This window comes from Anabrus simplex, chromosome 2 (genome assembly GCF_040414725.1).
Source record: "Anabrus simplex isolate iqAnaSimp1 chromosome 2, ASM4041472v1, whole genome shotgun sequence".
In the NCBI taxonomy this organism is placed as follows: Eukaryota; Metazoa; Arthropoda; class Insecta; order Orthoptera; family Tettigoniidae; genus Anabrus; species Anabrus simplex.
In genome coordinates this window covers 396,607,660-396,623,768 of record NC_090266.1, presented here as the reverse complement: position 1 = coordinate 396,623,768, position 16,109 = coordinate 396,607,660, and the positions used below count along the sequence as shown (strand labels likewise).

Sequence of the window (16,109 nt, the reverse complement as noted above, 5' to 3'; positions counted from 1 at the left end):
CTAGGCCTTTCCTATCCCATCGTCGCCATAAGACCTATCTGTGTCGGTGCGACGTAAAGCCCCTAGCAAAAAAAAAAACTTCGATCATGATCAGCAGCATAATTCCATCAACGAACTTGTTCCGTGATGATGGCTTTCATGTTATATGATACCTAACACCTTGAACGATTCAGAAAGGGCCATGCTTCGTCTCTTCGAAGAGGTACAACAGCTGAGTTGAAAATTAGGGTGGAACTTGTATTACGTTATGTTTAACTTAAATGATAGCTATTTAAATACATCTTCCTTATAGAGGTTCCTTCCCTCTTTTCCGCGGAACTTCTCACCTGGAATACTGAGGTTGATATGGTTTCCTTAAAAACATATAATATAATTATTTGCTAAATGTCTGGATGCTATGGCATTTTGAGTTATTCATTCCTTTCTAATGCAGGAATACAGAATTAATATGACGACGTGGCTCATAACGTAAATGAACTATAACTATGTGTATGATTATTGTGATTATCATATACGCATCGGCATAACTGTGGTGAATCACACTGTTTATCATTATGAGAATTGAAGTAACGTTTCAATTTATCTGCTTGTTTGCAGGAAAACCGCCACCAACGGTATCATGGTTTGTTAATGATCGACTTGTGGATGGAATTCTAGAGTCAACCGGGAATAATGTGATGATAAACCGTCTGGAGGTGCCCAGTGTGAGAAGACAGCATCTGAACACAACATATAAGTGTCAAGCTAGCAACACCAAACTCATGTTGCCGCAGGAGAAGACAGTGCGCCTGGAGCTTTACCGTAAGTCAATTTCTAGTGTAATTATCAGATTTATTTATTTATCCGTGTCCGAAATCACTACAATATATTTACAACTACTCTATTTACACTTTGTTTTTCCAGTATTCAACTGTCGAGATGGCACATTCATTGGCTTCCTCCAAATCCTTCATACTACATGGTTTAGGCAGATTTCTACAGTTGAGAAGGTGTCCATGATCTTGCTTTTCACCACACTCACACAAATCTTGATCACCATACCCCCACCTTTTCAGGTTGGTTTTACAACGTGTCACTCCAGATCTTAATCTGTTAAGTGCCTTCCAATGTCCATACTGAAGATGATGTCCTGCAGCAGGCTTATCTTTCACGTCCCATAATCCTACAGGCGACTTCCTTCTCCAGAGTTCCTTTCGCCGAGGTTAGGCTGATGATGGGATTGACGTTGTTGTTTGTAGGGAGCTCTTCCTCGATTTCAATCTTGATGATGTCTTGGATCTGTTTCTTGCTTCTTCTTCTTCTCAATCTCAACTGCATCTTGTCTCCTAACATCTGGAGGTGCTACTCCCATAAGTGGAAAGATCTTATTAATAGGAGTTGGTCGTAAGCAGCCTGTAACAATGTGACCTGTCTCATGGAGGGCAACATCCACTTGATTTGTATGAACGGAATTCCTCCAGACTGGAGCAGCATACTCTGCAGCAAAGAAACACAGAGCAAGGGCAGATGTACGGAGGACAGTAGGCTGTGCTCCCCATGTTGTGTGTGTGAGTTTGCGAATGAGATTATTCCTGCTGCATACCTTCTGTTTGGTATATATACAGTGCTGTTTGTAAGTTAGGGCACAGTCCAACTTTACCCCTAGATATCTGGGTTGATCACAATGGTTTAATTTGTGTCCTTTCCAGGTTACATTCAACTCCTTTCTTGCTTCCTTGTTGCAACCGTTAATGAAATCTAAAATGTATTTTCATTTTCGGTAAAGTGACCAAGGGGCCGATAACCAAACTTGCTGTACCTTGTCCGAGTGTCAATGTCTGCCGAGATAGAGATACTAACTTTGTTCTTTTGAATGTAACTGCACGGTTTCTTACACCTAACGTTAGAGTCATTGACACTGTAAATTCATAGAAATGATTATATTAAAAATCAGACGAATAGTTCTCGAGAAAATGAAATGTTTTCAAACATACTTCATTCGTAAACCGTGGACCACCCCTTTCAAATGAATTACTAAGCAGTCACTTAAAGCACGAGCTATACATGAATCACGATCCTTTTGCATGCAGTAACCCTTCACTTCCTTTAGACAGCTGGGCATTTATACTAACGTCCACATAAATAGACTGTGGCAACATAGAACTATTTAAAACCTTTTAGCATTGTCGCAAGTAACTTGTAATGGAAGCAGGGATATGTATGTATGACCATTGTAATGAGGTTCTATATGGTTTTGTGGGACTGGGAATATGATGTGCGAACGGGGTGCTGTTTCTGGATCGGTATGGAAGGACCTGAAGAGGGTGCAAGTGGAAGTTCGTTTGGGATTATAAGAGGGAAAGGGAGGTTGAGAATGGAAGAATAATGTATTTGTTGTACGGGCGAAACCCCGTATCCCACACTGCTCTTCATAAACATTATCCTCCTTAAGAAAGGTCACGCCTCCCAGCCACATATGGATATGGTCGCTGCCGGGACAAAACCTCCTTTGTGAAATATTTTAGCTTAAAACACTAGATGGTAAGGTTCTGTCATCTATGGTGAAAATTGTCAAGGCATTCTCGCTCTTCATAATTAATGTGCTGCGGGTCAATCTATCTCCAAGAATATTATTACATAGGAGGTTATGTCCCGGCAACGACGATATACAGTCCTTCAGAACAACATTCGTTGTGTTCATTTTCCTGTGCTAGTGCGTATACGAAAATGGACCTTACATGTATTTGACGTGCTCGTCTGTGAGGATGGAACCCTACTTTTGATGAATTCTAATGCTGAAGACGGCACACACACCCAGCCCCCGAGCCACTAGAATTGAATAATTAAGGTTAAAATCCCCGATCCTGCCAGGGATCGAACCCGGGACCCTCTGGACCAAAGGCATGGAACCGGACACAACGGACATTTCTCTGGTGGACTGCATATCCATGTGCGGCTGGGAGGCAAGACGAGTCTTAAGGAGAATGATGGGTAGGAAGAACATTGTAGGATACGAGTTACTGCCCACACAGCGACGATATGTAGCACTACTGCAAATTTTGGTTACCTAATATTGTGCCAATGGATATGGACAAGGCAGAGGCAAGTTGTCTAGTAGTGGGAGCGATATACAATTGAACGATTAACAAAATGTCCTTAAGATGTTAAGAGATGACTAAAATTTCCAAGTAGATGTTAACTGAATCCAAGCAGTCGTGGAGCGTTTCGTCTGTTTGTTGATTACGGTGAACAAGCTCAGCGGTCAACCTACAGAGTGACAAATTTCATATGGTAGGAAATGTTAACGTATGACTGTGCAAAATTGATACCAGTCTGCAGTATGTTTAAGCTGAGAAGGGGCATGTGGTAGCTGTGAGGAAGTTTCCTTGTATACCAAGGTCAAGACAATGGAGATAACTATGATAAAAGTAATTTCCGTACTGGTAAAAGTCGTGATACCAAGTTTCTACGATATCTCCCAGAATTTGCTTTACCACATGGAAGTGTAGGGTGTTAATGAGATAATGTGTTATCTGAAATACGGGGAATTCGTGATCACGTTGAGTTTGGAGAGACGTAGGGAACACGGAAGGATTGTTTTGTTTCTTTCTAATGTGATTAGATGAACCGTCTTTCTTGATACCAGAACGGACTCAGAATCAGAGAATGGATTTTGGTTAATAGTAGTGATCGAAGAGGAAATGGAAATATGATTGGTAAAGGGCCACAGTGGATGGACTCGACAGGGATAGAGTTAATGGTTGCAATAATTGTGCACTGTGTTCACTATTGCTAGAGTAGGGGAAAAATTCACCAGGAAATTAAGAACACGTCCCCACTCTAATAAAATATGGGAGATCCGGACACATGAGGAAGTCGTTAAAGTTGACTGGAAAGAATAAAGGGAACCAAGTTTAAAAATTAATAGGAACCCAACTTAATTGAAAGTAGGTCTCCTACTCCGGTCAAGAAAGCCAAGAATAACGGCCAAGAGGATTCACCGTGCTGACCACACGACACCACATAATCTGCAGGCCTTCGGGCTGAGCAGCGGTCGCTTGGTAGGCCAAGGCCCTTCGGGGCTGTTGCGCCATGGGGTTTGGTTTTGGTTTGTTTGGTCTCCTACTATTTGTCGGGTAGATTCGTTATTTTATATATGTAATTGCAGTCTGCTTCACGTCTAACCGACACAGTTAGGTCTTATGGCGACGGTCATAATGATTTACAGTCACGCATGAAGGGAAGGGCGCGAATGAAAAATACGATCCACAGAGCGCATAGGATACGGGACCCAGATGATTTGCGAGTTGGTCATTGAGCACAAAGGAAATGACAGGGGAATATATGCAATAGGATTTAATGACCATCCAAGTGAGTCAAGGTGTGCCAACTACCGCGCAAAATGTTTGGGTAGAGAGTCCTCATCACGAACATCGAAACGGATGATCTCCTTATTAGACTAGAGCAGGGTATAAAGTGAAGGCAGGGAATTGAAAGGGCCGGACCTGGCTGTTATGAAAATAAACAAGTAATTCTCGAACCATATTCAAGATAATAAGCTGGAAATAATATATTAGGCCAAAACTAAGCAAGGCAAACAGTTTGCAACATGTCACATCGCTTAGATGTGAGGTTAGCACCTAAGGTAAAGGTCAAAGAGACAAAGGGAAGGCAGACCGGTCTCATTATCCTTATGCTCTAAAGTCGCTCCAGTATGCATAAGCGAAAATGGAAATCTTTATTTTATTTTTATTATTATTATTATTATTATTATTATTATTATTATTATTATTATTATTATTATTATTATTATTATTATTATTATTATAACGGAGTTTTTGGGGAACAGAGAGGTGAAAGAAGGTGCTGGCTTGAATGGGTCTATCTACGACAGTCAAAGATTAACTTAAAACTTTAAAAGTGAATGTTATATTTCTTTTCTCTTCCTTTTCTTTAACAAAACATGAACAACCCAGTCGCTAGCGACGGCACAAGATTTCAGGTACAGTAGTTTAAGTACAAGATAGGAAAAATCACAAAACCAACAAAATTTGTTAATTGAACCTCTGAGCTTGAAGCTCACGATTTTTACAAAAGTTGCTGGAGCACCATTGCTCCGTACATTCAAGTGTCAAGGAGACAGGTCTCCCACTTCCTTTTACAGAATTTAAATAACTCTACTACAACAATGGAAAGGGGCTGCCTGGCCGAGGCGGTAAAGGCGTGCTCGGTTCGCCCGGAAGGACGTGGGTTCGAATCCCCGTCAGGAAGTGATCAAATTTAAGAAACGAGATTTTCACTTCCGGAGGTGCACATGGCCCTGAGGTTCACTCAGCCCACACCAAAAATGAGTACCAGGTTAATTCCTGGGGGCACCGAGCTCGATAGCTGCAGTCGCTTAAGTGCGGCCAGTATCCAGTATTCGGGAGATAGTAGGTTCGAACCCCACTGTCGGCAGCCCTGAAAATGGTTTTCCGTGGTTTCCCATTTTCACACCAAGCAAATGCTGGGGCTGTACCTTAATTAAGGCCACGGCCGCTTCCTCCCCATTCCTAGCCCTTCCTTGTCCCATCGTCGCCATAAGACCTATCTGTGTCGGTGCGACGTAAAGCAACTAGCAAAAAAAAAAATTCCTGGGGGCAAAGGCGGCCGGGCGTAGAGCTAACCACTCTACCGCATCAAGTGCCGAGGTTACGGATAGTGGAAGCCTTTACCTTCCACCCCTCCAAGGGCCTTCATGGCCTGTACGGAGATGACTTTGCTTTGCTTTTGCTTTACAACAATGGAAAGAGCCTCTGTGTTGTATGAATATCTGGGGGCTACGCTCCAAAGCTAATACTTTTACAGCCAGCGCATATTTGCTCACTAAAATTTACACTTTCAGGCCTCTCGAGGCACAACCTACATATTACTAGTTCAAACCGACATCACTGTCTTCAACACTCAACAGTTTAACCACTCAACAGAAAGGTTTTTACAGGAGTATAGAATACTCAATCAACCGGGCCTTGTTGGGAAAGAAAAACACAGGTTAAAGTTACTGGCCCAAAAATCAAAATGCTCCGGAAGCAGACATTTGGAATCTTTGAAATTTGCACACAAGATAAAACTCTATTTGAGCTCCTGGCCCGAAGTTACAGGGGCTAATCCCATTCTACTGATGTGACTAGATGGAGAAATGTTAAGTTACAAGGCTACAGACAGGAAACGGTTACAAAACATAGTCACCTCAAATACAAGTTGATAGGGAAATCGAGAGGGTGTCACACTCCCTATTCCCGAATTTCAGCTAAGTGCTTTTAGGCTGGTTTTGAAATCTACATTGGAAGATGAAGTTTACATTATCGAAGATTGGAAATTAAAGTTACATTCTTAAGCACAGGAAACCTTCCCCTTGGGTTACCTTTCAGAGGCTATCACCAAATGATTAACTGGCTGCCACTAACTTATTGGGCTGAACTGCTCGATGAAGGGCGAAAACGCCCCCGCCTGCATTATTAGCACACCCTCGACGATCAAGAAGATAAGGTAACTCGAAAAATTGCCAGCTTTTATACACGAGAGGAAGGTTTGAGAGAGATCTGGACTAATGCCCGACCCCCCCCCCCGTTTTTATTGCCTAATTAAATATGTACAAGAAAACCATGATTGGTTGAAAACTAAATACCCACCATTTCTAATTGGTTACTTTTAAAGTTGGAGGAAAGAGATCAAAGTGTTGACAATTGTGATACACACACACAAAAAAAATCTTGTCACTTTAGGAAACCCTTAAAATAACACATTACTCTATCACTTTAGTAGTGACATCTGTTGACTAACGTCACAACTTCTTGCACTAGTTGTTTCAAGTTCTAGGAGTAAGACGTCAGTTCACAAGGCGTTTAATTTGAATACACGGGGCGAGTATACCCTCGCGGTACAATTATTATTATTATTATTATTATTATTATTATTATTATTATTATTATTATTATTATTATTATTATTATTACGTCCGAATCGTTGGCTGAACGGTCGGCGTACTGGCATTTAGTTCAGAGGGTGCCGGGTTCGATTCCCGGCCGGGTCGGGGATTTTAATCTTCAATGGTTAATTCCAATGACCCGGGGGCTGGGTGTTTGTGCTATCCCCAACATCCCTGCAACTAACACACCACACATGACACTATCAGCCACCACAATAACAAGCCGTAATCTTTTTTTTTTTTTTTTTTTTTTTTTTTGCTAGGGGCTTTAGGGGAGAGTCCTGCAGTACCGGTCGGCCGGCAGTACTGGCCATTGCTGTTTCTCGTTTTAGGTGTTATATGGCAGTAACTTACAGGTGGCATATGAAGGATGCTACATTCCCGCGTGTCATACTTTGGGGGTTTCGTTTAGCGTTAAGTCTTGTGTGAGATGTGAGTGTTGTACATTGGCCGGCTTACGATCGCGCGCGAAAAGTTATTTTCAAGCCCCAGGTAGTCCATTTCCAAGTAAGCTGTTGATTTTGTTTTTACTTATATATTATATACATTCCTTGAGGACGCTATAGCTGGTAAGAGTTTCACGACATCGTCTCTTAAACAATATCCAGCTGAGGAAGTTCCTTCACGTGAGTGTCGTACAGTACCGGCCAACCATATGTCTTCCAGTACCGGCCAATAGGACTTTTAAAGAAATAAAATTATATCCACTTCTTATCACTTTCCAGAGTGAAATGGCAGAGAAAGGGGGTAAAATAAAATAAAAGTGGATCGAGGACGGGATGAAGATGGCACTGAACTAAATTATTTATTACAAAATGACTGCAAGGCAAGCTGCTGAGGCTTTTTATGCGCCAAGAAGTACGTTAGGAGATCGTCTGAGAGCACTTAGAGTGGGTGTGGCTGTGGATCTAACTCCTCAGATGGGAAGAATTAAAAAATCCTTTTATTACGATATGTAAAATCAGTTGGTTACTTATATGAAGGATCTAGAAAATCTTCATGTCCCTGGGCAGGAAAAAATGTACAATTAGCATTCGCTTTGGCCGAGCATTCAAAAGTACCTCACCAATTCAACAAAGAAAACAAAACTGCCGGAAAGCAGTTTCATTGTGATTATTATGTAAATACTAAGGAAATGGAAGAAGACACATCATGCATTATTTGTCGTGAGTCATTGGATGAAGAATGGGTGCAGTGTACCAAATGCAAAGACTGGGCGCATGTTGGATGTGTAGACCACGGGAATATTTTGTATTTTATTTGTAATTATAGCAAAAAATAAACCAAACTTGAATTTAGTGGATGCCAATTCCAATAATTATGTGTTGTCGAGTTCTTTCTGTGTTTGTTTGATATTAGTAATGTATTAGACATATATATCTTAGAAAATAGTAACTGGCCGGTACTAGAAGAAGGTTTTTGTAGTCCATGGAAATTAAGCTTTGTTGTATTTTTAAATATTATTAACTTTCGGTAAGATTTTAGGGAAATCACACCCTTATATTGAAAAAGCATTTAGTAAAGTACAAGATTATTGTAGGAAAATCTCATACCGTACAGCATATTACTTTTTAAAAGGGAAAAAGTTAAGGTGGCCGGTACTGTAGGACTCTCCCCGTCGCACCGACACAGATAGGTCTTATGGCGACGATGGGATAGGAAAGGCCTAGGAGTTGGAAAGAATCGGCCGTGGCCTTAATTAAGGTACAGCCCCAGCATTTGCCTGGTCTGAAAGTGGGAAACCACGGAAAACCATCTTCAGGGTTGCCGATAGTGGGATTCGAACCTACTATCTCCCGGATGCAAGCTCACGGCCGCACGCCTCTACGCGCACGGCCAACTCGCCCGGTCGCAGTAATCTACACATGGCAGATGCCGCCCAACTTCATCGGAGGGTCTGCCTTACAGGGGCTGCACTCGGCTGGAAATAGCCACACGAAATTATTATTATAATTATTATTATTTATTACTATTATTATTGTTGTTCTTGTTGTTATTATTATTGTACATGAATTTGGTGAGCGAAGACTGCCGCAAATCTAGAGTGATTTAGTGGTATCCCTTTAATGGCAATATTTCGTTTCCGACTCGATACATTGGATCTGGCTTCACGGTCAGCCATATAGTGGATAAAAAATGGGATATGATAATTGATTGCCATAATACTGCCTCCAGAAAGAATTTACAATGATATATAAAAAGCTCAGTAGACTATATTTTGATTTTTGTATACAATGACTCGCAGATCCAGACTGATGACTTTCAGTTACGCAATGCTAACAATGCAAAAATTTTACATACTGAAACAATTACGCCCCTGCTTGAGAGTTCGGGAATTATGAGCAGTAGAAATCAGTGAATTCCCTAAAACAATGAGAACATAATTGACATAAGAAACAGGATTATTTAATAATTATGAACCACACTAGTATTCAGTAATGGGTACACTTATTGGGCCTTTCGACTACCATCGAATGCCGAAGTAGGGGAGCTCACTAATATACTGTAAATCCACTTTTACTACACTAAGCACAGAGTTAGCACTCAGTCTTAAAAGAAAGCCTGGGAAGTCCCTGTTGAATTTCTGAAGCTGCTATAAAGACCCCAGTTAGTATTGTACTCAAAGGCATTTAGACCCATTCATCTCTCCGCCCCAGTAAGTGCATGGCTACGAATAACCATTTTTATACTCAAGTTAACACTCTAACGTAGTTCAAAATAACCCAGGCTCAAAATGGAATCACATCATTAAATGCAAGGAGCCTCCGTAGCTCAGACGACAGCGCGTCGGCCTCTCACCGCTGGATACCGTGGTTCAAATCCCGGTCACTCCATGTGAGATCTGTGCTGGACAAAGCGGAGGCGGGACAGGTTTCTCTCCGGGTACTTCGATTTTCCTGTCATCTTTCATTCCAGCAACAGTCTCCATTATCATTTCATTGCATCTATCACTCATTAATAATCACCTTGGGAGTGGCGACCCCATTGTAATACTAGCCTATATATGTTCCATTCATTACATTTCTGACCCGGTCTAAGACTAGAAAACAGGTTGTAGGTTTTCATTTTTATCATTAAATGCAAATAGTTCCTGTGCAATTGGGGCTGATGTTTCCGGCAGACAGTTCTAGAAAAGTGAAAAAGCCTCGTGAAATCAACACAAGAAAATAGCTTATCAGGCCGGCTGAATACATGCTCCACACTTGTTTCTTGATAAGAAGGGTTTGCTCCATGACAGGACACGCAGTCATATTCCCATAAATATCTTGATCTATTGTAGCATGCCCCAGTTTTCGGAAGGATAAATGCCTACTATACTTTGATGCAGCAGGCACTGCAACTCATCCTGTCAGATTTAACAAAACAATAAACTGTTATATGACATCATGCTCACAGCCCATGCGTTCGGCACTACAGCATATTCAGTTTTTAGTACGAAGGATCCAAACAGTTGAATGGCAACTAAGTTATCCAAGCTGTGGCGCTCACCGCCACAACGGGTTCTAACGGACAACATTAACACCCTGACATGTAAATTTTACCGTTATCCCGCTTATTATTTAGTTTTATTTTATTCATGATAATTATGTTCTTATCGGATAAATAAAATATTAGATTACGGTAATTTAAAAAATTAATGACGTGTTTAAGTGCCAAGTTTTAAGTCATAGAATGATATAATAGTGTATTTACATGTACATTAGGGCGAAAACCTAGCTGTCAAAGGAAGGTGGAGGATCTTTGTATGCCAACAGCACATTTTACATAAAAAGTGCGCACCACATCCGCCTGGTTAGTGAATACTTTGAGCAGGGAAACCTACGACTGGAAAATGAAACACTTTTAAAGCAATCACCTTTCCTATAGAACCGCTTGTTAGACTTTCAAAATAAAAGCTCACCTTCATTTACATATATTTCTATGTGTAGAAAACAGTGTAGTTACAATTAAATGGACAAAGATAATCTGGTATCTCGCCAGGTACTGACACCCTAGAAAATCAGTGTGAGTTCGTCTACAAGCCCCTTGGTAACATTACTAAAAGTGAAAACCTATTTTCGGTGTCTTTAAAGATTTATGAATATCATTCATTTTCTTTGCTCATAATTTAACGTCGCACTCACAAATCGAAGGTTTTTGGTGACGGAAGGATAAGAAAGAGCTGGGATTGGGAGGATAGCTTTAAATAAGGTACAGCCCCAGCATGTTCCTGGTTCGAAAATGGGAAACCACGGAAAACCATTTCAGGGCTGCCGACGGTGGGATTCAAGCCCAGTACCCCACCAAATGCAAACCCACAGCCGCGCGACCCTAACCACACATGTGGATGTCTTAGTTGGCTGATCCTGTATATTGTATGTGCCTCTCTTCAGTAATTCTCTAATCTTTATAATAACATGTGTACCGAAATAAGTCTCGTTATAGAGGGTGGTCGGAAACAACGCGAGCCGGGTATATGAACGTTAGAGGGTTGGCCTATATTTTCTCGGGAACAGATTAAGATGTTTCTATGATTAACGTTTCTGTCTACACTGCCTTTCCCTAATCAAGGAAAACAATTAATTAACTGTAATTTCATTGGTGAAACATGTGCACGATGAACAGTAACCCCGCCCCCAATATGTATGGCATATATGTGTTTGATAAACGCTGGTAACTCCATAGGAACTTTTTTTAAACACACTTGCGTCTCTGATTATCATAAGTGTTTAATGCCAGGTTATTTTTACCTTGTTGATGATAAATTACGAAATTAATAATAATAATAATAATAATAATAATAATAACAATAATAGTAATAATAGGGTTTTAACGTACCAGTAACAATGGTTTCGTCCCGTACGAGTTATTTTACAGAAAAACTACAGACACCAGGCTGTCATAATTTAAGCGTCTTCAAGTACGATCGGATTAAGCTGGGATCGAACCCACCTTGCATGCTGTCCTACTGTTATTTTCTACATCAGCTGTGACGCAGTGGTGTAAAGTGCATCACATAATTAAGCCGGCAGAGTGATTTGCCGTAGTTGTACCGCCCGTCTGGTTCCTCCCTTCATTGCCCATCTCTAGCTCCTGGTCGTGCTAGAGCGGCATGTGGGCAAGCGGGGAAGCAAGTACCTTCCCCTCTGCGCGTGTTTGGTTCGTGCTACTTCTCCTGTCATTATATTTATCTTCTCTTCAGATGCATGCATGTGTTACGCTTCTGCATTGATCTGACCAATGGGGAAGAGTGTTCTGATGGCTGTAGGGATTTGCTTCTCTGAAATTATTTTTTCTGGTTACTACTTTTCAATGAGCGCCGGTTTACAGACACATCCATTAAACTCAGTCTTATTACTAAAACATAAATAGAGCGAGTTTAGAGGTCATTACAGACAGTGTAAAATTCGATCCATTTTTCTCATGGCTATTCATTCCTAGTTGTCGAATGCTATGTTAATTCTCTTTAACGGGTATTTCGTCGTTGCCGGGACAAAACCTGCTATGTGATAACATTTTTGGAGATATACTGACCCGTAGCACTTACATTATGAAGAGCAAGAATGCCTTGACAATATGCACACAATATTGCACCTTAGTTGACAGAGGATTACCGGCCAAAGTTCTAAGCTAAAATATTTCACATAGGAGGTTTTGTCCCGGCAGCGACGATTTGTTTCCATGCTAATCCAAATGGCTCAATGTTTTAACAAAATCGGTTTAAGAACGGTAAAACTCGGTACAGAGAGTCGTTTAAAAGGCTGGTGTAATAAGTCAACACAAAAATTAATGTTTAAAATTCGCAGTCATGCTTATGTTCGCTGACATAATCTTTCGTATTTTATTTTATTCTAGTACATTATTAATGGTGCTATAAATCACAAAGTAGAGTATGGTCCTAGTATGCACACTGTCAAATCTTCTTCCCATACCTGAAGGACTTAGAGCTTACACATTAGTTTAAGATATTTATATCTTCGATCGTGTAACAGAGCCTAGGAAATATTTACAATGAACGCTTGCCAGATCTTGGTTAATAAATAATAACCATCGTCCTCGTTGAATTAGAGTGATGGTACTGGAATACATGAAATACAGGGAATGTGATATTCTGCTGGATGTAATGTAATATTCATATACCTATTACCCACAAACCAATAAGCCCTGCTAACATCAGATATTCTGGCAGGGAAATTATGAATCGTTCACGGCAGTTTATGGCTACATCGGTTGTGGATATAGCAGTAACCCAGATAACAGAGCAGCTGGAGATTTCACTGTATATTCTAAATTACTCCTTCCATTCGGCCTCAGATTGCGTCGTACAGAAAGAAATATTCGTACACAACCATAACGTGACAAATTCATACTAAATAACACATTTTGTTGTAGCTGAATAACTCAACATATAAAACTATTTCCATCGATTATTTTATTTAGACACAGACGCCAAGCCTTGATTCGCCGAAGTGACTTGGAGAGGAATATCCTAGGCCATTTCAGAGTCGTACAGCATACTTATGTGCTAAATAGCGCAAGTAATATTTTTAATCTGCGTAATCGTATAGGGTTTGAAAGAGACTTTGTTAGATTTTGCAATTTTTTTGTCTGGCGTACGTGAACCGGCAGGGGATACTTTTTAGGATTTACTTTACGTCGCTTCGACGCAGATAGGTCTTACGGCAACGATGGGTAAGGAAAGAGCCAGGAGCAGGAAGGAAGCGACCGTAGCCTTACTTAAGGTATAGCCCCAACATTTTCCTGGTGTAAAAATGGGAAACCACAGAAGATAATCTTCAGTACTGCCGACAGTGGGGTTGAAACGCACTGATTGCCGAAAGCAAGCTTGACAGCTACAGTATACGACTCAAACCGCGCAGCCATTTGCTCGGCTACATAGGTTAAAAGTGATATACAAACCTAAATACAGGAGTCTTGTTTGATCAAGCAGGTGTCCAAGTGGTCTACTTGACGTAGGATACAACAAGAGAACAACGCCGTTGTTGGCAGTGGAACCATTTTTCAACTCCATCCCTTGATATTTTTCCTTTTGCATTTACTCACCAGGCTGTTGATTGTCGCTGACATCGTTTTAACACGTCCGAATTCGTCGATGATTAAACTCCCAACATCAGCTGAGCACAGTGCAGCATTATACACGCACACCCACTCACATTCTTCATACGATTGTAAATATCAGCTCCGCCAGTGCCATTCTAGCACCATACACCGAACAACTGGTGATGTGCAATTCTGGATAAATTCATGTCAATACCATACCTAGTCGCTTTGCTTCCGCACGTACAACAGTGTTTATTAAAATCTCGAAGCCATAAATATTCATTTCGGGCAAGAAATCAGTACAACCTTCAGAACCCCACAGTACCTGCTTACATATTATCTCCCCTTAGTCACTTTCATTAGACGTGTAACACATACAGTGGCTCAAAAAGTATTGGTCTGCCCATAGCCGTGGTATGAACGGAACTGTATGGTACAAATAATGGTGCATATAATGGAATTAGGCATATGCAGATATGTAAGACAGTCAAGTACATCAATAGGTTGAATATAGAGCCAAGAAGATTCGCTCTGTTTGCAAACGGATCAGTAATACAACAGCGTGCGTCATTACACGCCAAACAAGTATTGGTCTAGTACACATCGTGACATCGTGCTGCCTGCCATATCTGGCTCATTGTGTCTGTGCTGACACGTCGGAAGGTAATATTCAGCACTGTTTCCGTGTTCAGTTAGCAATGGGAAGGAAAATGCAATAAACAACCGTGAAAGAAAGGAGGATTGTAGTGCGACTATTTCAGGAAGGTAAATCTTTCAAGGGGATAAGTGAAATTATTGGAAGAGCTGTTACAACTGTTAAAAATATTGTGTACAGGTACAAACGAACAAATACAATAGAAAATAGACAACGAAGTGGCTGTCCCTCAAAGTTATCAATAAAAGACAAACGGCAAATTGTGCGTAAAGTGGCCCAAAATCCTCAGCTAAGTGTGCCGAAGATAGCAGCTGCGTTACAACAAGATGTGGGAGTGCAAGTGTCATCTGAAACCATCCGAAATGTGCTACGCGAAAGAGGATATGCGGGCAGAACAGCCCGTAGAAAGCCGTACATCAGTAAGGCTAACAGAAAGAAGAGACTTGCGTACGCTAAAGAGCACTGAAATGACAGCTATGAGGATTAGAATACAGTCGTTTTTACTGATGAGAGTAAATTTACCCTCTTCAGGCCAGACAGACGAGTGACTGTGTGGAGGAAGACGAATTCTGAACTTGGAGGAAAGAACCTGACAGCTACAGTGAAACATGGAGGTGGTTCCCTGATGGTGTGGGGTTGCAAGAGTGCGAATGGTGTAGGTGAATTAGCCTTTATTGAAGGGACTATGGATCACAAAGCACACATTAACATCTTCAAGACACATCTTCCATCAAGTGTGCAAAAAAATGGGACTCTCAGCAAAGTATACGTTTACGCAAGATAACGACCCCAAACACACAGCCCTGAATACGGAGCAATGGTTGTTATACAATACACCGCGTTGGATGGAAACTCCACCACAATCTCCCGACATCAACCCCATTGAGAATTTGTGGCACTATTTGGAGCAAAACGTGAGAAAGCATGCAATTTCAAACAAAGCTGACCTGAAAGAAGCCTTACTCACCGAATGGAATAACATACCAACGAAAACTGCGAAAACCTTGGTACGATCGATGCCAAATAGGTTAGCTGAGATTATAAAGAGGAAAGGAGGATCTACCAAGTACTGAAACGTTCAGGAAGGATCAAGAAATTGCGTTATGTTAGTTCAGACCAATACTTTTTAGGTTGGAAAGTGAAAATGATTGTTTTAAGTTATGGCTTTTTAGTTATAAGGACATGGAAGAATTATGTTTTTCCTACAATGTACATGTTACACAAGTTGATAAATAATCAGGGATTCTAGTATATGTCAATTTTGTTAATCATTCCCTCAGATTCCTCGCCCTCATATGTAGCATATCTCGACAGACCAATACTTTTTTGAGCCACTGTAATCACACCTGAAGAGCGAGGGGTGATGGAGAGAGCGAATGGCGGGAGATCTAACATGAACAAAACAGGTGCAGAGGGGAGTGTTTTTGCTTACCCACCTGTCTACACGGCTACTATGCTCAACTAAAG

The 16,109-nt window shown here is 41.0% G+C and overlaps 1 protein-coding gene across 1 annotated transcript in view; it reads left to right on the top strand.

Moving 5' to 3' along the window:
* The first annotated feature begins 653 nt into the window (after nucleotides 1–653).
* The window catches only part of LOC136864162 (uncharacterized), a 1,211,188-nt gene continuing 1,195,732 nt past the window's right edge, over nucleotides 654–16,109 (top strand). The window contains exon 1 of the mRNA XM_067140810.2: nucleotides 654–801. Within this exon, the coding sequence (XP_066996911.2) occupies nucleotides 678–801 (124 nt within the window). The 5' untranslated portion in view covers nucleotides 654–677. The remainder of the gene's footprint in view (nucleotides 802–16,109) is intronic.